The sequence below is a fragment of the Corvus brachyrhynchos genome, unplaced genomic scaffold (assembly GCF_000691975.1).
Source record: "Corvus brachyrhynchos isolate BGI_N302 unplaced genomic scaffold, ASM69197v1 scaffold34, whole genome shotgun sequence".
NCBI classification, from domain to species: Eukaryota; Metazoa; Chordata; class Aves; order Passeriformes; family Corvidae; genus Corvus; species Corvus brachyrhynchos.
In genome coordinates, this window is record NW_008238126.1 from 5,288,085 (window position 1) to 5,308,831 (window position 20,747).

At 40.6% G+C, this 20,747-nt stretch overlaps 1 protein-coding gene across 1 annotated transcript in view; it reads left to right on the forward strand.

Moving 5' to 3' along the window:
• PODN (podocan) overlaps positions 1-19,910 on the forward strand; it is a 31,345-nt gene extending 11,435 nt beyond the window's left edge. The window contains exons 3-10 of the mRNA XM_008633093.2: positions 1,331-1,395; positions 5,561-5,670; positions 7,852-8,008; positions 9,413-9,528; positions 11,383-12,040; positions 14,324-14,472; positions 16,095-16,302; positions 17,382-19,910. Coding sequence (XP_008631315.1) covers positions 1,331-1,395; positions 5,561-5,670; positions 7,852-8,008; positions 9,413-9,528; positions 11,383-12,040; positions 14,324-14,472; positions 16,095-16,269 — 1,430 coding nt within the window. The 3' untranslated portion in view covers positions 16,270-16,302; positions 17,382-19,910. The remainder of the gene's footprint in view (positions 1-1,330; positions 1,396-5,560; positions 5,671-7,851; positions 8,009-9,412; positions 9,529-11,382; positions 12,041-14,323; positions 14,473-16,094; positions 16,303-17,381) is intronic.
• Positions 19,911-20,747: the final 837 nt, after the last annotated feature.

Consider the following 20,747-nt stretch of genomic DNA (forward strand, 5'->3'; position numbering starts at 1 on the left):
TGTGAGATCTTCTCATCCAGGAAACTCCCTCTGGTCCCACAGGCACTTCCATGCAATGCACTTGAGAACCAGAAACATCCACATGCTGAATGATTTCCTCCTGAATGACCTTGTTTAGTTCAGTCTAGTCAGTCAGGGTAGTTTGGTCCAGTTTTGTCCTTGTCAAATTTGGTATGAATTTATATACATATTGCAAATAAGGACATTTCTACCCTTCTCAAACCATTTTGATTTTTGTAGGCAAGTTTTGCTGGCTCAGTCTTATGCTTATTAGAGAAACTTGACAAGGGGTTAGCGAGGAAAGCAAAAGAAACAGAGAAATTGGAGTAAACAGTAAGAGAGGAGGATATGGGATGCAAAAGAAGTAATTATTAATAATTTATGTGTCAGCCAGTTGATCTGAATGCTCTTTTTATCCTTATTGCAATGTTAGAGAGAAAACTTTATGAGATTGTGGGCATATTATACATGGGCTTCAAGGCACAGCACTCTTACACAGCACAGGGAAAGCTGTGCTTAATATATCCAGCCTTTGACATTATGACTTCTGGGCCTTCATGTTTCTTTCACAAGCCCCAGTGCAGCCCTGAGCTTCCAACACGTTTTGACATGGGAAATAGCTTCACCTTTGACTCATGGTTATCTAAGTGCCAGGTGAAAGTGTTACTTGCAGGCTTTCCATTGTGACAGCAGTTGTGCTTGTGTGATCAGCTGGATGTGGGGTGACTCAGATGAAAATTAATAATTATTGGGGACGATAAGCCCTGAGCTGGATCAGCTCTCTGAGCTGGTTACTGTTTGGATATCTGTATTGTGGGGGAGCGGAGCAAGAGAAGGGTTGTGACATGCAGATACTGGGGTAACTTTGGCAATATAGTCATGCATCGGGTTGATCTGATCATTAAGCAACCTCAGATTATGTCCTTGCAAGAAAAAAGATTTGCAGAATCATAAGCAAATTACAGGAGAAGGTTCTCAGATAGTGTGGTTGCTGCAAGCACTGATAATCAGCCATAGGGCAGATCTGCACAGCTATGTACCTGACCCCTGCCAGTGGGCTTGGCCACAAAGCCTTGTGTGATCAGGATTTTAAATAGTTATCCATTGCTCTTAACAAGTTTGTACTGTTTGATTTGGTTTGTGGGTTTGGGGTTTTTTCCAATTAAATAAAAAGAGACAACAATAGGTTTGAATCAGATTGTTTCAGTGGCATTAAAAAGTATTTCAATCTCACATGAAAGATACTGAGAGGGAAAGCTGTCCTCTGATATTTTCACTCAGAATGGCAGTAAGGTGCTGATGTCACTGATTAGTTATTCCTATTCTTAAGGGTTGCCAGAGGAAGCATTTGAGCATCTGGAGAACCTGAATTACCTGTACCTGGCAAACAATAAGGTAAGAAGCTCTGAAGCCTTTTAGAGTTCTTTTCTAGTTGCGTTCTGAAAATTAAATAAGCAAGATGTCAATTCTTTCAAAATATATGTACTACTTAAGTAAAACTGTGCTAAAGTGATATTCTAATGCAGGTTCATCTAAGGTCAAAACAGTATATGTGAAAAGTTTAGAGGCTGCACATGCAGGTATATTTTGAACACTTGTTTATTTGTGTTCCTGGTGAAAGGTTTCCCGCGTGTAGGGGGATACAGCCCCTGCATGTACAAATTACCACTGTCTTCAGCAGGCTTTGGATCAGCTGCATGCAGATTTGGCTCCTGCCTGTATGTAGGGTAATGATGTGAAATGCTGCCTTATCAGATGAGGCTGGTTGAAAAATTTGTGAACAAACACATCCTAGTGCCTTTGTTTGAGCCATCAAGATCTGTAAAAAGCTATCCAGTTTTCCCTGACTCCCATTCTTATTAGGTTTGATATGGGGAGGATGCCCACACACAGTGACACTGTGCCAGTCATTAATTTATTCTTTTAGCTGCTGCAGTGGTTAGGAGCTGAATTTCTTCTTATGATGGAGAAGATCCCAGATGCTTTCCTATTAATGACCTAGGTTGGATGTCTTAACAGAAGCACATCTTTCCTGCCAAGGCTAGGAAATGAAATAGCTTCTCATATACCCTTGCATCTGGGTGGTTCCCATTATGGCTTTCTTTATCCCCAGTGATTGTCCACAAATATTTGCTACAAAAGAAACTGGGATCCACAGAAAAACATAAGTTAAAACATCTGAGAGAACTTCTTTGTCTACAAAAATCCTGCCCTTCCATCCCACCTTCTCTCTCTCTGAATGTCTGTATATATATTTTATTATCCTCTTAAAATCTGGGACCATTTGATTTTCTGATTAAATACATGTGGCCACATTCAGGTTTCAGTCAGGCCAAGACACATCCAGAATCACTCCATACATTTCTGTATGGAGTGATTGAGAATAGAACCCATTCCTTAGTACAGTAACATTGTGTTCTTTTCTCTCTTTCAAGCACCATTTCCATGTAACAATCTTGGCAGTTAATAACTCCATAAAAAGGAACAAGCCAGACTGTGACTAATATTCCAGAACCTTGCACTCTGATTTTCCCTGTGTAACAAAACAAAGTGTTTGGTTTTTCTGGCTTTGCTGCAGAGAGAAAAGAATCCCAAAAGAAATTGCAAACATCAGCGAATGTCAGAAGTAGTTAGAGTGAGAGATTGTAGACCCGCAAAAATAACACATTTCTTTATAAATCACAAGCCAGGACAAACCAGATTGGCTTCAAACTGCATCTCCTCTGCAGCAGGAAACATTGTGGATCAAGTTACTGTGGTATCTGGAGGAGAGCAGGGATTTGCTGGTAGTTTGCTCCTTGTTTTATGGATTATCTTAATGCTGCTTTATCTTCCATTGTGATCCCATCAGATGTAGCTAAATCATCTTTCATTAAACTGGCATAGTTGATCAGAGAAAAGAAATGTAACAGACTAAAAGCCTTCTGTGGCCTGTGAGTAACAAGTACTTCAAGTAAAGAGCAGCTGCTGTAGTTTCCTTTTTAATTTTTCACCCCCATTCTCATGTTTTGTATCTCTCATAAAGAGTGCACAGTAAACCTTGTTAATGAAAGAAATTGTTCCACCAAACTATAGACCAGATCCTGAGCTGTCATTATTATTTAATATAAGCAGATGATTTTGGTGGCAGAAGGTTTGCATTTTCCCATATCCTGAAAGTGATATGGGATTCAACCCAGTCCAGTACTTCTGTTTTTATCAAAACTTCATCCAAGCAAGAAAAATGGTTTCAAAGCTGGTAATGACTTTTTCTATTAACCTTCTGAATTCATTAGTTAACAGTGGAGAAACACTCTCTGCCACATAGAAAGGAAGGTGCAGAAATAAAGTTGAAAGAGAATTGCAGCTGGAGAAATGCAGATTGCTTCTTGTTAGGCAATAAATTAGACAAAGCTATTCAAGTCAACTTGATTTTTGCTAACACTTAAAACAATCCAGCAGAAATCCTTCAAGCAGGTAACCAGTGAAGATCAGTCTCATGACCAAGTGCTGAAATGCCACAGCAAAGTCCTGAGCAAGTGAAAACTCCTTTTGGATTAAATTTCTCTCTTTCCTCTTTCTTGTGGTTCTGATGTCTTTCATTTCACATGTCTGAGCCATGTCCTTTGTTTTGTGTAAAAGTTATGACCTAATTGACTGGAAAAAAGCTTTAATGTACCACCATGTATCAAAATGATTGTCTTGTTTCCTGTGTCTGAATTGTTAATATTGTGTCACGGTAGAGACTTATTTCTTTCTGAGGCATTGTCGGACCTTCTTACTCAGAGATGAGTGCTTTTATCCAGTTCCCTGAAATCATATCTCCCAGATCAGGAGGTGAGAGATTACCACCAAAGCCAAGAACAACTGCAGTAATATGCAGAATGCCTCATTCCAGTGCTCACAAACCACCTGGAAATACTGATAGCAGTGTGATTTGTGGGAAAGATCTTTTTTGTGTTTGTGACCATTAAATGTTTGAGACAGGCTAAGGATGGAGGTTTTGGGACAGCTGGAAATGAAGAACAGTAAATAATGGGGGGGTTTTTTGTTTTTTTTTTTTTTTAAAGAAGATTGTTTTATGAGTCCAGTAAATTGGAAGTTCATGGATGGCGTTCATCAATGCACACTTGACATACCAGTAGAGAGGGGTATAGGCACTATTTGGATAAATACATAGCTTAAGGCTTAGGTTAAGTTTTTTTTAAGGCTTAGGCAGTTCTCCAATAAAGTGTCTCCTTTCACACAGTGTTCATATTTTAAATATTTTTGGTTTTACGCTATTATTCATAACCAACTGCAGTTTTATAGTAATAAAAGTTTGAAAAATATGGTTTCTCATCATGTGAGTTTTGCTGTACTTTGTTGGCTGAAAGGACTAGGTTCTGTTTCACCACAACAGAGCTGTGAGGAAGATTACAGATTCCATGAACTTCAGGCTAGAAGGCAGCTCTCTTCCATTGCCCCAGTTTCCCATCCTGATCTCAAAGATGACAAAGAATTCAGTTACCTCCCTGGGAAAGATGTTCTCTCCAGAGCCCTTTGGAGTGCACATAAAACACTGAGTGGTCTCATTACTACTGCAGTGAACACCTGTAACCAGGGTGGCTGCACCTGCCAACTGCAATTCAGTGTCTTCTCTACTTAAGGGTTATCTATTACAGCATTGTGTTAAAAATTTGTTTCCCAAGGGCTTTATCCTGATGCTTAAAGCTTCTGGATTTATGCTTCCCAGAAAACTGTCCTCCATCCAGCCTGGATTGTAGCCTGTATTCTTGGTTTGTAGGTGAATGACTTTGCTATTAACAGTCACTCAGCGAACCTGGCTATTGTATTACCTGGATGCTCTCTAAAACTGAGCTTTTTTTTTTGATGATTACTTTCCACTCCACCCATTTGTTCAGATGCAGACATTTTTAGGGTTAGCTTTTAAAATCACCGATAAAAATAGCAGTAAGAGCAACACATTCAATCCTATACCTGTTGTCAGCTATAAAATTTTGGAGACAGGGCCTTTCTGTATTTCCTCATACATCACTTGTTTATTGAACAAAGTATCACTGTACACTTTGCTTTGAAGTGCCATTCAGTATTCCATCATTTGGCTCAGAAGTATCCTTGTTCTTTGGGAGCCTGAATCCCCCTTGCAGAGATCATCAGAAATGGATGCAGTGGAGCAGACGTGTGAAGTGACACTTCCCCTCCACAATACATTTTCGCAAGTGAATAAGCAGTAGGTCACTGTGAGGGGGGTTGGAGTTTTTTGGCACAGCAGACTGGGGAATTTGGAACAATAGTAAGCAAAGTGTTTGCTCTCTGAATAACAATTTCTTGATTTCTTCCACCAAAAAGAGACAGGACCCTTCCAACCAAAACAAACATTTTCATATCTTAGAGCAAAAGTCTGTCTCCTTCCTGGACAGATTAGTGAGTGAGGACAATTTGTTTTTGTTCATGCAATCTACATTCAGTTTAATTTATCTTTGCCTGTTCAGGGAAGATAAATTTGCAAGTGTTTTGCTGCTGCTCTAATACTTGGTTAAAACATTTGCTGCATTTCCCCTGTATATTTCTTTTACAGCTAACAGTGGCTCCGAAATTCCTACCAAATACCTTGATCAGTGCAGATTTTGCAGCCAATTATCTCACTAAGATATATGGGCTCACATTTGGACAGAAACCAAACTTGAGGTAAGGAACTGGGAAGTAAAACAATACTGGTGTTCTGCCCCTGCTTGGATGCAGTTGGTGGGTGATAAGAAACTATCCAGGTAAACTATATTATTGCCCACTTGTGTTTTTGGAAAGAATGTGTTATTATCAGCATGAAAGATCAAACAAACACTTTCCAAGGGCTTTTGCTAGCTGCCAGACACTTCTGCAAATATGAAATGAAATTGTCCCTATTTTATTTGTGTATCAGGTATTGAAAAGAACAGATTTAGTTTCTCAAAATGGAGATTAGCTATTTAGAAATCTCTAGTTTTATTACAGTCCATTAGTTTTTAAATAAAATCAGGTGGAGGGTGCAGTACTCAGTGCAGTATAACTCAATTCTGTTAAAGGTAAGCACTTCAGCACCTACAGAAGTGTTCAAACCCCAGGTCTGATGCCAAAGGTCTCTGCTTAGTTTTAGGCTGTGGTTTTCTCATCTGGATCCACAGCAGCACATCCATGTCAAACTCAGAGGCACACAGACCACCTCCTGTGAGGTATGGGCTTTTCTAAAGAGGTTTTGAGTAATCTGCAGCATCCAAATACTGCACCATCCAGATCCTGCAAAGACATCCCAAACTCTGTTGGGAGTAATTTACACAGCCAGGTTTGGAAGCAGTTAATTACAGCTGACCCAGCTGAGCCCCTACAGCCTGGTCTTGTAATGAACTGAAGAACTCTCCATTCCCACTGAATTCATTGAGAGCTGGAGCTATTCTGCACTTCCTGGGCCTTTAGTCTCTTGGCTCTTGGAAGCTGAAAGGGCTGAGTCACTCACAGATTTCTGGCAATATCTCATGATGAAAGAAGCTAGATTTATACATGTTTTCTTCCTTAATCTGAAGATGCAGATGCTGCTGTGTTTTGGTTCCATACTAAAATTACTGACTCTTCTGAAGTGATTTTCACTCTCTTCTATACCAACACTGATTTTAATCAGAATAAGAATTTATTGATTTCCAAGATCACTCATATAAAATCCTAACGCAGTTGTTTCAGTTGTTTTGTTTGCCCCCAGCAGAGTTCATGATCTCAGACTGATTATTTGGAGAGTAAGTTTTTCAGAAAGGCAAATATTTGTGAGTTAAAAGTACAGCTGACCATGCAGGGTAAACAATACTTTCAGTGTAGCTCTGAACTCCCTGGAGTGTGTGATCACACAATTGTATTTCCATACTGAGCCTTTCCTTCCTTCCAGAAGGATGGTGCCAAGTCCTCTGCAACGGGTAGAGAATCCAAGAACAAGTTAAAAAAAGCACATTTTGATACTTTTGCAGTTTTAACCCCTCTCTACAAATTTAGCTGCCTGCTGCACCTAGGGGTAAACACAGGAAAGGAAGAGGTAATCAGTCACTAAAAACCTGTAACTTCTTCAGTTACAAAGAAGTCTTACGAATTCATTTAGCAGTTAAGCCAGTGAAAAGCAGGAATAACTTCATAAAGGTACATTGCTTTGTACAGAATTGAAACCTGTGTAAGAATGAGTCAATTTCTGAAAATCTGTTTGGAGAAACTTTTTGTGAATATTAAAGATTGAAAGTAAGAAGGGCAATGGCTCATTAAAAACCAACTCTTCCAGACTGGGTAAATCTGTTCTTTCTGTTAGTATCCTATTCTGAGTTCTAGGAGTAGGAGACAAATTGTTTCCTGGGGTATTTCCAGCCTTCATGGGAGCAGGAAGAATGGCGAGTTAAGAAATGGTCCTTTCTTACGAGACCTCCCGGTTGGTTTTGCAAGCCCAAGCAGGCCAGACTCAGCTCCAAAAAGAAGTTAAAATTGGGGCATATCTGTTAAACAGAGATAATTCCAACCCTCTGAGTGAGGCCACCACACTGACATTCTGTGTTTCTAAGTACTGCACAGTCCCAGCTTGCACTCAGTTTCTTCTTTTAAGAAGATAAGGCCACTTGTGAAATTTGCATTCACATGCAGGTTTGGATTTGGAATAAACCTAACTTTCAGAGAGTATTGGGGCCAGCCATTTGGTTTTGCACCTGTATCCCTTGCTAAGTTAAAGGACACATTTTAAAAACAAATATAATTATCTCAAAGAAAGAAGAAAAGATTGAAATTAAGTTTTAAACTAATTTCTCTCAGTAAACAAAAACTCCAGATCTCCCTATCTGTTGAACTTCATATTTTATTTCCTTCCAACAGATCTGTGTATCTTCATAACAACAAACTTTCAGATGCTGGGTTACCTGATAATATGTTCAATGGCTCGAATAATGTGGAGATACTCATCATGTCCAGCAATTTCTTGAAGTATGTTCCAAAGAATCTCCCTCCAGCACTATATAAATTACACTTACAGGTAATGACAACAAAGTTTTGTAATCCTGTGTTTGTGTGGGTTTCACACCACACAGTCAAGACATCCCAGTGCACCTGGAAACACCCCCAGGCCCACTTTAAGTCTTGCCTGCTGTATTCTCAACAGTAGCTGTCCCAGTGTCCTTCCTTTTTGTCCATAAGCAACAGTGGTTTTTGCAAATCACCAGAATGCTCATAAGGGGCAGAAATGCCTTGCTGTGTTTGCAGGGGGATGTATTGCAAACTCCTGGGTGGTTGCATTGTTGGTCTCCTCCCTGCACATACCGATATTAATACATCTTAGAACAGGAAGTGAGTGCATCATTCCGTGGCCATGTTTCCATGACCTCCCAGTTAAGTTTGCCACTGATGCCACTTCTCCTGATAGCTGCTCAGCCACTCTGTGCTGGCTTTGCTCACTAACTTGTTTCACACAGACCACTGTTTCCCAGCATCAGTGTCTGCTGCTTGCTACTGAACTGGCAATTCGGTTTGGATCAGGCATCCTCTACTGCTACAACTCCTCCAGCAACAGCGCAATAGCAGAGTTGTGCTATTAACTACTCTCCAGCATTTTTAATTCCATGTCATCTGATGATGATAAAAATGCTTCATCATGTCTGTGCTGGAGATCTGAGCCTTAGCAATGGGAGAGCCACAGTGGTGGGGAGTCCTGGGTCTGCTAGCTCCGAGTGTTGACAGCTCCTTGGACGTGCAGAGGCTGGAGTCTGTTATCAGCCCTGCACTGAGGCAGCTCTGTGCTGCCTCCCAGCTTTCTTTTCCCTTGAAGGTTTCACCAGAATTCTTGTTAAAGTCTTCTAGAGAACAGACTTCTCCAGCTTGAAGAAAAGTAAATGCAACCAGTCCAGTCCCTTAAATTGCTGGAATTTCTCTCCAAAGTATGAACTTACTTGTTCCCTGCATTTTTTTACACTTACAGTAATCATTATCTCCCTGTTATTTGTGTGACTCCCAAAGGGGTTTCACACTTTGAGGATTACACTTTGAACTCGTCTCCTTCCCTGCTGTCCCCAGTTGTGTTAAGGGCAGAGGAGACGAGCAGAGAAATGAGTGTTTTATATGCAAGTGCACCATCTGTCAGTAGTAACATTTACCTTGATATTTTGACTGGGAAAAATCCAGGACAATGAGAAATGAGAGGCAGCCAGTAGTGGACCAAAAGTATCTGACAGGTGTACTTTAGATGTGATTTTTTCCTTTTACTGTTCATTGAGACATTTAGCCAGATTTGTCTGTGTGATCCAGTCTGTCCATCACATTATAATGCCCCCTAAATATTTTATGTCTAGTCCTTTAGAAGTTTAATTGCCTGTTAGTTGAACAGAACCCAAATGTTGTATTTATTCATGCCAAATACTGTGCTTTGTGCTTCTGGTGAGTCTAGAGCAACAAGCTGGAGAAGATTCCCAAAGGAGCCTTCAGCGAACTTGCTGGTCTGCGGGAGCTGTATTTGCAGAATAACTACTTGTCTAATGAGGGAATGGACAACGAAACTTTTTGGTGAGACTGAGATGTGCAGTTTGTACCTCTGTGTCTGTCTGCCCCCTCTGGTACAGTCACACATCTACTGAACAAAGGACACAGTAAAAAGTAAAGTTATTAAAAGCTGGATGGTGTTATGCATTTCACTGCTAAATCTGAGATGCAGATGCTGCCATTCAAAAGCAAAGGTCTGGGTGAGTGGTTGCAGAATAGTTTCATACAAAACACAGGACAGTGAACATCAGACTGCACCACTCCCTGCCTGCCACAGACCCAGTCACACAGGTACTAAGTGTCTTCTGGGAAAAGCCACCTAGAACAACATGGAAAGACACTCTGTTCTTCCAAAACAGTCAAAAGTGAGGTTACCTGGGACTTTCCAGTTTCTAGGGCACTTCACTTGGCATTAGAGCCACACCTTCATCTTCACTGGAGCCACTTGTGTGTTTCTCTGAAGGTGACTTGAAAGCAGCCACAGACACACAGCTGTGAATTCCCCTGGCCCAGCTGTACCCCAGTGCAGGTGGTTGCTGGAGCAGGCAGGGATGCAATGGTACTGCTCAAGAGCCAGATGGCTGCAGAAGCTTTGCTATCAACTGGTGAAACAGAAATAGCCTTTGGCTGTCCTAGATTTAGCCTGGGACTTAGCACTTAAAAATTTTAACATTTTTTTCTTTGCTTGCACTGAATGCTGCCCTTTTTCTACGTGAAGATCCAGACCACACAATCGGTCCTGCCCATAATTTAGTTCTGTAAACTCTCCTGATCTCCAGACACAAAAATGTACCAAACTGTGCTTTCCTTTTCCATTTCTCATTCCGAGAAACCTCCCTTAGTAGTTTAATATATCTGTGTTGAGTCCACCTCCAGGTCATGTTGGACATATAATTTTTGTTAAGATATTCCCATCCTAGGAAGACTTACAAATTTGCAGCAATGAAGTATTTTACCTAAAGATTATATTTGTTCATTCAGAGCATGTCTGGATAGCTGGAATAGCAGTGTAGTAACCAGTAAGTAATGTCTGTAACACATTAGTTCTCATGTTTCCTGAAAACTTTCTAGTCATCTGCGATGGGTTATGTAGTGTCAATAGATTAAAACTCTCATTTGAACTGAGAAACTGACTTGAAATACAAGGGAATACAGGGTTCCTCAGTCCTGGCATATAATGCCGTTGATCCACATCCAGTTGGTATAAGTGGCTGGTTTGAGGGTTTAATTTAGCTTCAACTGAGACCATGGAATCCAGATTCAGTAGCTTACACAAAGCAGCTCTAGCCCTGACTCACTTCCATAATACTGGAGGGTCAGGAGAAGTTCACTACCTTAGCCTAGGACACTGAGTTAGCATTTCTGCTTTTCATAAGAGTAACATTCCATCATCTAGAAAGCAGACTTGCCTTTCAATTTCAGTATATACTTTCAGAAAGACAGAAATTACTCATGCTCAGGCTTTGTTTCTGTGAAACTGAGAGCTGAACTCTGTGTTCTGGTGGTGCTCCCATGGCATCTTCCTTGTGGTATTTGTTCACTGAAATTGCTCATATGTTGCTATCTGTGACTGCAAAAGTGATCTCAGTCCTCAGCCCAGTGGCAGTTTGGGTGTCTGTGGACTCTGGCATGTTGTCTTGCTAGTGTGGCTGAGGAGCAGGGGCAGTGCCACGTCCTAATCCCTAATGAAAATATGGGTGCTCCCTGTTTTGGTGTCCACATCATTCATATCATGAGTCAGAAAAGGGCAGTCAGTAGTGGAAGCCATGCTGGGTAAAAAGGCTCTAAAGCAAAGGTTGTAAAATCTTAGAGGAAACTGGTTATTGTTTCACCTTGCAGAATCTAAACGGAGAGTGTTTTCTTTCCTGCTTTCCCAAGGAAATTGTCTAGTCTTGAATATCTGGATTTGTCCAGCAATAACCTCTCACAAATCCCAAGTGGTTTACCTCGAAACATCGTCCTCCTCCACCTGGAGAAGAATGCAATTAAGGTGATTGACAGAGATGTCTTGACCCAAATTAAGAATCTGGAGTACCTTCTGCTCCACAATAACAAATTAAAAGCCCGAGGTATTCACCCCTTAGCCTTCCAGGGCTTAAAGAAGCTGCACACTGTCCACCTGTACAATAACATGCTGGAAAGGATCCCCAGTGGGCTGCCCCGGCGAGTGAAGACACTTATGATCCTTCATAATCAGATCTCAGAGATTAACAGGAATGACTTTGCTACTACTTACTTCCTTGAAGAGCTGAACCTGAGCTACAACAAACTCACAAGTCCCCAGATCCATCGGGAGGCCTTCCGTAAACTGCGGCAACTAAAGTCCCTGGATCTTTCTGGAAACAATCTGCACACAGTGCCTTTCGGCTTTCCAAAGAACTTGCAGGTTCTGAAGCTGAAGGAGAACGAGATAAGCATTATCCCAAAAGGGACTTTGTCTGGGATGACAAAACTGCGGGAACTGTATTTGAGCAACAATAAACTGAAAGTAAATTCAATTTATTCAAGAGCATGGAGAGAACTCAGCAGTCTCCAGGTAGAAACATCACCTTCTCTAATTGTTTTAGTGATGCTGATGTCCTCATCTGTCTGCCTAAATCAAATTATGTAGCACCAATACTAAATGTGCTTGGTCCTCATGTTTTGGGGTTGCACTGTGAGTGCTACACACTGTTTCTAGAGTAGAAATGATGTGCTGTTGTCCCAGAGGTGGGTACCTTCCACTGCTGGCCAGTCCAGCTTTGTTTCTGAACCCTGACAGTGTCCTATATTTTCAGAAAAACATCAGTGAATGTTGTCATTAAAACTGAAATTAGGCTTTTCAAAAAGCTTGTCTCCCAAAAGATTTAAAATCAGCTCTGAATAGAGACAGCAGGAGGAAGGAATGCATAAACAAAAACACTCTTAATTCTCAAAGCCCCCACATCAGCTTATAGTCAGACAAGCCAAGCTGTAGGATTTAGCAGCTCAGCTGGCTAAGGCACCTGGGGAGCAGCTCAGAGGTCTGGATTCAATCAGCAGTCTTCTCATTTGCTTAATTGTTGGAGAAAGTTAAACACAAACCATAAGGCAGGCAGGAACAATCACATTTGTGCTGAGCAAAATGACCTTTCAGAATTGTTACACTGGCTGAAGGATTTGTCTGCATTTCCTTTTAGGCAACAGCCCCTTTCCTGCAGTGAAAGGTATTGCCTGTGTCATATGGCATCCATGGAGGGTGCATATGGTCAGGTCACTGCACAGGCAAAGTGTGCACATCTCAGAGCAGATCAGGGATAAGGACATGGAGCATATGTCACACTGGCCCCCAGTGTGTTTTCAGACAATCCTGATGTTAATCTATATGAATGTTTCCCTTTCTGTTGTGTCTGGGAAAAACCAATAGCTTGTTGCTCAGTTAATGTCAATCAGCAATGCAGCAACAGTGTCTGTCGAGCTGTTTGCATCAGCTGCAGATTTGGTCCCTGGCTTTAATAATACCTTTTGCCTTTGTTTGATGCCTCACTGATGTGTGTGTGTGTGTGTGTATGTGTGCATGTGCAAATATATCTAATGTGCAAAGTCTGGAAGGAAGATGCTGTTGAAAATTATGGACTGCTGGGACTGTTTTTCTGCAGTACCTTAATAAAATGTAGGTTGTTTTATTTTCAAACAAAAATGGGTCATGAGCCCTGTTAGGCAGCTGGAGTTGTTGGCTGGAATGAAGAGCTTTTCTTCTCAAAGGTCGTGATTCACAATTACTTTGTGGAACTTTTGTTCTACTGTCACTTCCTTGCAGTCAGTGTCAAGCCAGAGCAAGGTGTTGCTGAATCAAACATTGGCCATCCCCACAGCAAACCTCACTCCCATTGAACAGGGTTCAGATAATAGCACAGACTTAAAATTCTGCTGGACTAATGGGGCATTTATGGTTGTTTGTTTTCTTTGGAACAACGTTACTTCTTGTTGGCTGTTTCCAGCTGAATCCTTTTTATCATTAAGTGCTTAACTGTGCAGTTGGTTTCTGAGTTGGTGCACTGGGGTGAATTTGGCAAATAACCATCCCATAAAGACCCTGATCATGCATATACTTAGTAAATGCTTCAGTCCACAGTTTCCATGGAAATCACTGGAGACTCTGCAACTGCAAAGTGAGACATTTACATAATGGACTTGGCAGTACTGGGTTAACAGTTGGAGTCAATGATCTTAAAGCTTTTTTCCAACCTAAACAATTCAATGATTCTATTGATAATTGTTTTCCAGACTGGCATTATGTGAGGAATAAAAGCACTGGAATTAGGACAGTTGTTTGCAGAAGTGTAGCTTTGAGTAGTGTGTAACTAGTGAGTGTCAGGTTGGTGCTATGAAAATGCTACAGGATACCAAAACATTTCTATTGATCCATTCTCTTGGATAAAATTAATCTCAGAAATGATCATAATATTTCCAGATGGTTTTAGATGTAACCGTACCTATTACCAACCTTAGCCAGCAAAGTGTTTGCAGTAGCAGCTTCCAAGGAATTCTGATGCATATCTGAAACTCAGCCTGTTTTTAATTTACTTGAAGCAGACATGGGCTAATGCCTGGGGACAGAGATAAAGAAATGTTGGAACTCTGAAACAAACCAGCATGATGTATCATGTGAAATCAGGATGCTCAGTAGGAGTGTAAGAGAGTAGAACTGTCTTGGTCACACTTACCTTGATGCAAATTAGAGGTAGATGAAGTTAGTTTACTCTATAACAAATATAACTTCAAACTTAAATCTCTTTCTGGAGTGTTTCTAATATTTAAATTGAGTTATTTATTTGACCCCTTGTTGTCTCTCTTGCAGTCACTAGATATGGCTGGCAACCAGCTGACATCTATCCCATTAGGCCTGCCAGAATCTCTGGAATATCTGTATCTCCAGAACAACAAGATCACAATGGTTTCAGAGAATGCTTTTGAATCCACACCCAAAATAAAGGGGATTTACCTCAGGTAAGGCCAAGTTTCCACTTCAACACACAAGATTTTTTCCTGCTTCATCCACTTTGTAATTGCTTACTTTTCAGAAAGTATTTTAAATCCTTACTTTCTGAACAAGCATATTTGGTTCATAGTAATATGTGATAAAACTATATTCATCTGCTCAGAAAAGACATGGATACACATAATAAGTTCTTTTCAGAGAGCTTGTCTTTTCTATGCTTATTAGAATGGGTTTGGCATGCCACTAATTCTGGGAAATTAATGTTTAACATGATGTCATATTCCAATATTCAGCTGTGAGCCAAAAGTTGACAGTCCTCTTGTAGAAGTACAGCTTTGCCTGTGTCTGTTGGCCCCGGATTTTAACAAAATCCCCCTCCAGTGAGGTGTGTGTGATTAATCTTGGAGTTGTGTGCATTCCCTTGATAGTTTTGTCAGAAACAAGTGACAGGTTACAACTGTGAAGGTTACTTAACTCAGTCTAGGGGCTTTACTGGGTATTTTCCCACTCTGTCAGTTGGATGAGGACTTTGTTTTTTTAGATGACAGATACCGACCTTTTTCTACATGTAATGTAAACTCACAGTAACAACTGATTTAAGCAGAGATTTATATCACAAGAAGTGATTCTGTCCCCATAATATATTCAGTTTTAATCTGATGGAATATTATTGAAAATATTAATTAGAAGTAATTTATGAATCCCTACAGAATAATTGATTAAGCTGATCCAATGGATGTGTTCAAAAAGCCCAGGCTGCACAAGACTAAATATGGTCTTATTTTGTCTATATGCAACTAAACTGCCCTGTAGTTCTGAATAGTTCTGGAGCATACCTTTATGGATGAATGATTCTATACCCAGCAAATAAAATTACAAAGTCTGGTGTAAATTAGAGCAGTCTGTCTATTCAGCTGCTCACATTTATGAGATTTTAGTGAATGCTTGGATGTGAACCAGAAACCACATACCACATTCTACATTTCTATATAAAGAAAAAAGGAATTTGCAAAACAGTTTTGCTAACATATTCAGAAGGCAACTCCACCCAAGCTCAGTCGTATTTTTAATGGGAGGCCATTAATCACTGCAGTGCTGTTAAACAATAATATACATATGGAAATATTACACAGAATACAATTTTAAGCATGTTCAAGAGCAACAGACCAGTATATGTGACAGGTTCTTAAACTGCAGATTAGTTTATTAGTATTCCTGAAAACCCAAATAACAGCTGAAAAATTACTGCTTTGTTTATAAAGGGATACTTTGTTTTGAGTTTTGTAGGTGAAGAGTTAAACTATCCAGGAATGACACAGAATGTCATGAAAAATCAGTTACATTTTGAAATGTGGACTATGGAGCAGATGCCTTTCTTCTTTGGGAAGGAGAAAGCAGAAGAGCAAGAGAAAGAATTTGTGGGGGAGGAATTCTAGTATTATGATTTTATTTCTTCCCCCATCCAGAGGAGTCAGCACTTCTAGAGTGCTGTTGTGAGTCAGTGTAATCTTAGAGTTACTTCGGTCAGTGTAGAGTAGCTGCAGAATGGTTTCCTCTTAGTCTCCTCATTTCTGTGTTGCATATAAAAATGGGTTTATTTTAACAGGGGTGCCTTTTTGTTTGTTTACAGGTTTAATAAGATTTCAGTTGGAGCACTGAAAGAAAGTACCTTCCAAAACCTGAAGCACTTACAGGTACTGGATATTGAAGGGAACCTTGAATTCAGCAACAGTTCAAAGAATAAGGATGACTCAGAAGAGGAAATGGAAGATGAGGAAGAGGAAGAGGAAGAAGAACTGAGATAAAATGTGAACTCACACAGTCCCATCATGTGAGAGGTAACAGCTGTAGTTGAGTTAAATCAAGGTCCCAGTTCTCAGACTCTTGTGTAAATAATTCCAGTTTACACACATGATTGAAGCATAACAAGTGAGTGTCTGAACCCTGAACTTGAAGACTTCCATTAAAACATGATGGGGAATCACAAATCTAAAAGGGTTGAAAATACAATATTCTGTAAAATGAAACAGCATATATCTGTTTTATCTGAGGCAATGGACTGTTCTTACTGGCTTCTGTTTACAGCCACAGGAGACATGAGAGTTAAAGATGCAGGTCCTTGTTTAGAAATTCTGATAACAAAAAATGCAAAGGTATTTCATGGTGCTTTTAAGCATATCCTTCAAAAGGAAAACAACAAACTGTGAGGCTTGCTGATGCAGAAGACATGTGAGCTGAAAACAGATAAAAAATTAGACAAATTAAAGTAAGATTAGACCCATTGGTGTTTGTTAAATATGTCATTAGATTACAAACTCTGTCTCAAGCAGTATTTAAATCACTGACCGCTTGGAGTGGGAAGATATAGCTGTACTTAGTGTATTTCTTATTAAAAGAATAGCCTCTTTACTTGAATCTCTTTTCAACTGCAGAAGAAAAGATACAGGGAGAATGATATTTGAAGAATATATATATTTTTTTCATAGGAATAGCAATCTACTTACTGCATCTCTTTAGCATCTTATGTTCAAAGATGATGAGGTTCAGGACTGCTCTTGACTTCCGGAGATCTAAACTCTTGAGAGTGGGGAAAAAATAGTTTTGTCCCTAATCAACATTTTGTCACTGAGAATGACACAAGGAATTGCTAAGAATAGTGCTAAAAGGCTTAAAAGATGATGGGGCTTGAAAAGGGCAGAAGGTACTCAGGAAGTCAAACATTAGCCCTCCTGGCTGGGCTATGTGAAAACTTTGTTAAACAAGAAATAATTTATCTCTACAGACTTGGGGTATATTAAAAATCAGTGCATCTCTGGTTTAGTTTGGGGCACGTGTGACATGTCAACAGGTACTAAGTTGGTCTTACACTGAATTCTGTATTCCATTATGTAACTTACTTTATTTTTCTGTTTTGCAGGAAAACATATGGAAAAATACATATATGTCTATGTGTATATATCTCTATAGATATACAGAGAACACTTAGCAAAATGTGCAATGAATTACGCAGAAACTGTCATGGCACTGGGCCAGGCTCATGGAAGACAGTGTATTTCAGTGCCTTATTCAGGGAGAGACCCTGAATGCCTTTCCAAAGCTTCCAAATCATCTTATACAAGACCCAGGATCATAAGGGATTGCTCTGGAACTCACAAAAGCTGGCTTTTGTTTCTTTTGTTTCTCTTCCCTCACTGTTTCCATCTGTAATAACAATATGGGACTGTTTTGAACACAGGCCTTCAAATGCCATTTTTGTCACTGCATTTTAAGTGAACCATGTTTATGCCACTTTTCTTTTGCTCCACCCAAAAGAAGCTGTTGTTGGCCAGGGTAGATGGATATTTGCAGTAGTTTCATGTGCAGAGCAGTGTATGAGGCATTTTGGTCATCAAGCAGCAGTAATAATTCTGGATGCAATTATTTCTCTGTTATAACAATGTGTATATTTGGATGAGAAAAACAAAATAAGGCTGGATCCCGTAATATTTTATCTCTACTGCCAAAGCCTGCAGTATATGCAGTATGTTTTAGAAAGGTTTTAAGATAAAACAATTGCTCTTGTGAATATATATATATATATATATATATAAAACCTGTATGTCTGCCTTCCAGAGCTTTGGTAAATTTTTTGTCTTGCTGTTGTTTGCCCATGGGGCAGTTGGGTGAATGTCTCTGAAGGTGCGATCAGAGGATGGAGTGACAGGATGAAGTTTAATGTATGTGGTAGAATTTTCCACAGTGTGTATCTCATTCTCACTGAGAGTCAGGAGTGAGGCTAATGATGTAGAAGAGATTAGTGAGTGTGGGCTGTCTTAGGAGAAAACTATTAAATGTCAAAAGAAATTCGTTTAGTTCAAGTCTGGAGACAGTGCCTGCTGTCGTACTCCCTTAAAGCCTCCCCTGTTTTATGATGTTGAGTGCTCTCAGCTCCTATTGGAATCATAGAAAATGAAGAAACCAAGGAAAAGAAGACCTACAGAGGTACAAGTTTCTTAGCTGGTTATAATGTCCTTCATCTGAGGCAGCTAATCTGCTTGAAAAAATGGTCTTTTCTTTTGAGGATTTCTGACTGAACATGTGTTGTTTTGCAAACTGCATTCCAGGATTTACTTGGAAACACAGTTGGCTTAATTTTTTACCAGCTGTTTTCCTGCTGGAGATCTAGTTCCACGCTCTCCCTTTGGTCTCCCATAGCACATAACAGTAATTTCAAGCTGTTGTTTCTTACCTTCGACAATTCAACACAATCATTAATCATAGAAGAAAAGATTGCTTCCTGAAAAAGTAAAAGCTTGGCCCTAAAAGTTGCAAAACCCACACATTTTTGAATATCAGCTATACAGCTGAGCAATAAAATATCCTTCCAGCTGACTGCTGGGATAGATTTTAATGTAAAATGTCTACAGAATGTAGCTCAAGTCAACTAGGTACCTCCAGCAAACACCAGTGGAAGTTTTACCAGTCTTTTGTGAAAAAGACCAATTTATTAAACTCCTGAACAAGCTGAGAATATGCAGATTTGTCCAGTTTTATGGAGTACTGTTCTATTGTGTTTCAACTTCTGTCCCTTGGACTACAATTCTATGAAAAGTCAGGTGGCTCAGACTTCTTTGAATGCCTTACGAGTCTGATGCAGTGAGTGCAGGGGTGAAGGTTCATTGTAGCACCTGTAGAGTCAAAAATATTAGGATGATACAGACACTGTTAAGCTTCTTGAGCAAGTGGCAGCCTTTGCCAAAGGAGACCCACCTACAGTTTAAGGTGCACATAGTATAGACCAGATAAAGTTAGGAAACCCTTATCCAAGTTTATTTCAAGATAGTTGCACACTGAATTTCTCCTTTGGGACAATGGGACAATGTTTTCCAGCAGGAAAAAAACCCCAAGAAACAACTACCACTCTTACCCAGTAAAAGCCTCATATGCTCCAAGATTGTTCTGTAAGAGTTTGGTGAGGGAGAGCCACAGGCCTGATTCCTCACTTACCTGATATCATCAGCAATTATGACACTGGACATAATACTGTCAGACCAAAATGGTAGTCTATTTCTTTCTTTTAAAGGAGTAAGAGACACCATGAGGGATGTTGAGGAATAATCAGAAATCTGTGGGATTAAGCCCACATATTTTTTTGACTGTGGGTGGTACCCATAATCCAAAAATCCAATCCAGACCTTGTGTGGAGCAGGACCCAGGAACAGGCTCTAATTTTATTATTTCCTTTAGTGAAAATGGGAGTTGGCAAGTTGGCCTTTTCTTAGGCCACAAAGAGGCAACACACACACTGCTTTCCTATAACTTTCTTCCTGTGATTTGCTTGGATTTGGGAAAGAGAAGAATGAAAGTGTTTTAAGGCTGAGATAGATGTATGAATAGTGAAAATTTGAAGTCTAAAATGTTTAGTTGGCAATTTTATCCCTAAATATGCATTTGCACATGCTTGGTATTCCTGTGTGGTCTGTATGCAGACTAAGTTCTGGGTTTATTTGCTGTTTTTCTTTTAAAAGCCATGTTTCCTCATTACAGAGGATACCGCACAAAATGGGGGGAAATGGGATTTTTCTGAGCTATGATTTTTCACAGCAACAGAAGTACAAATGCAGCTTGAGAGCTATAAAGAATTAATCAGGTGCCAAAAATAGCCTGTGGATAATGAGCTTTTATTCTAGGCATTGGGCACATAGCCCATCTATGTCTGCAGCCGTTCTGCCCCTCATCCCATTCCTTCAGGATCCTCACCCCATGGCCATCCCCTCACGAGGACTGGGGTACCTAGCACCTGCTCACTGCCCATTCCCACCTCCTGCCCCACGCCGCCCCGCTCCAGATAACCCCATGGCTTGTTATTTGGGGATTTCTGGGGGGAAAGGCCTGCGAGTGCTGTATCTTCCCCAGAGGTTTGACCTCCCCACATGGAGTTATGCCCTTCGCCTCCCCGGGGTACTGTCAGGGGCCGGGGGTCAGACGGGATGCGGGGAGCCTGTTCCCCTCTGTTCCCTTCTGCTTTCACACTCACACAACTGCAGGGCTCCTCCGGACCCGAGGGGCAAGGAGGTCCCGCAGCGCAGCGGGCGCCATCCCGCCGGCTGTGAGGGGAGGAGCGGCCGCGGCCATGGCGGCGCCTCTGTGGGGAGGGAGGCGGCACAAGGCCGAGGCTTTCCCGATGCCAAGAAGATACCCTGTGATTCCCTCTGCAAAGAACACCATGACCCCGATGTCCCCAGCCTCAGCTGGCAGGAGGGTGAGCTCGGGGCGGGCCATGTGGGAGGGAGGGAGGACGAGG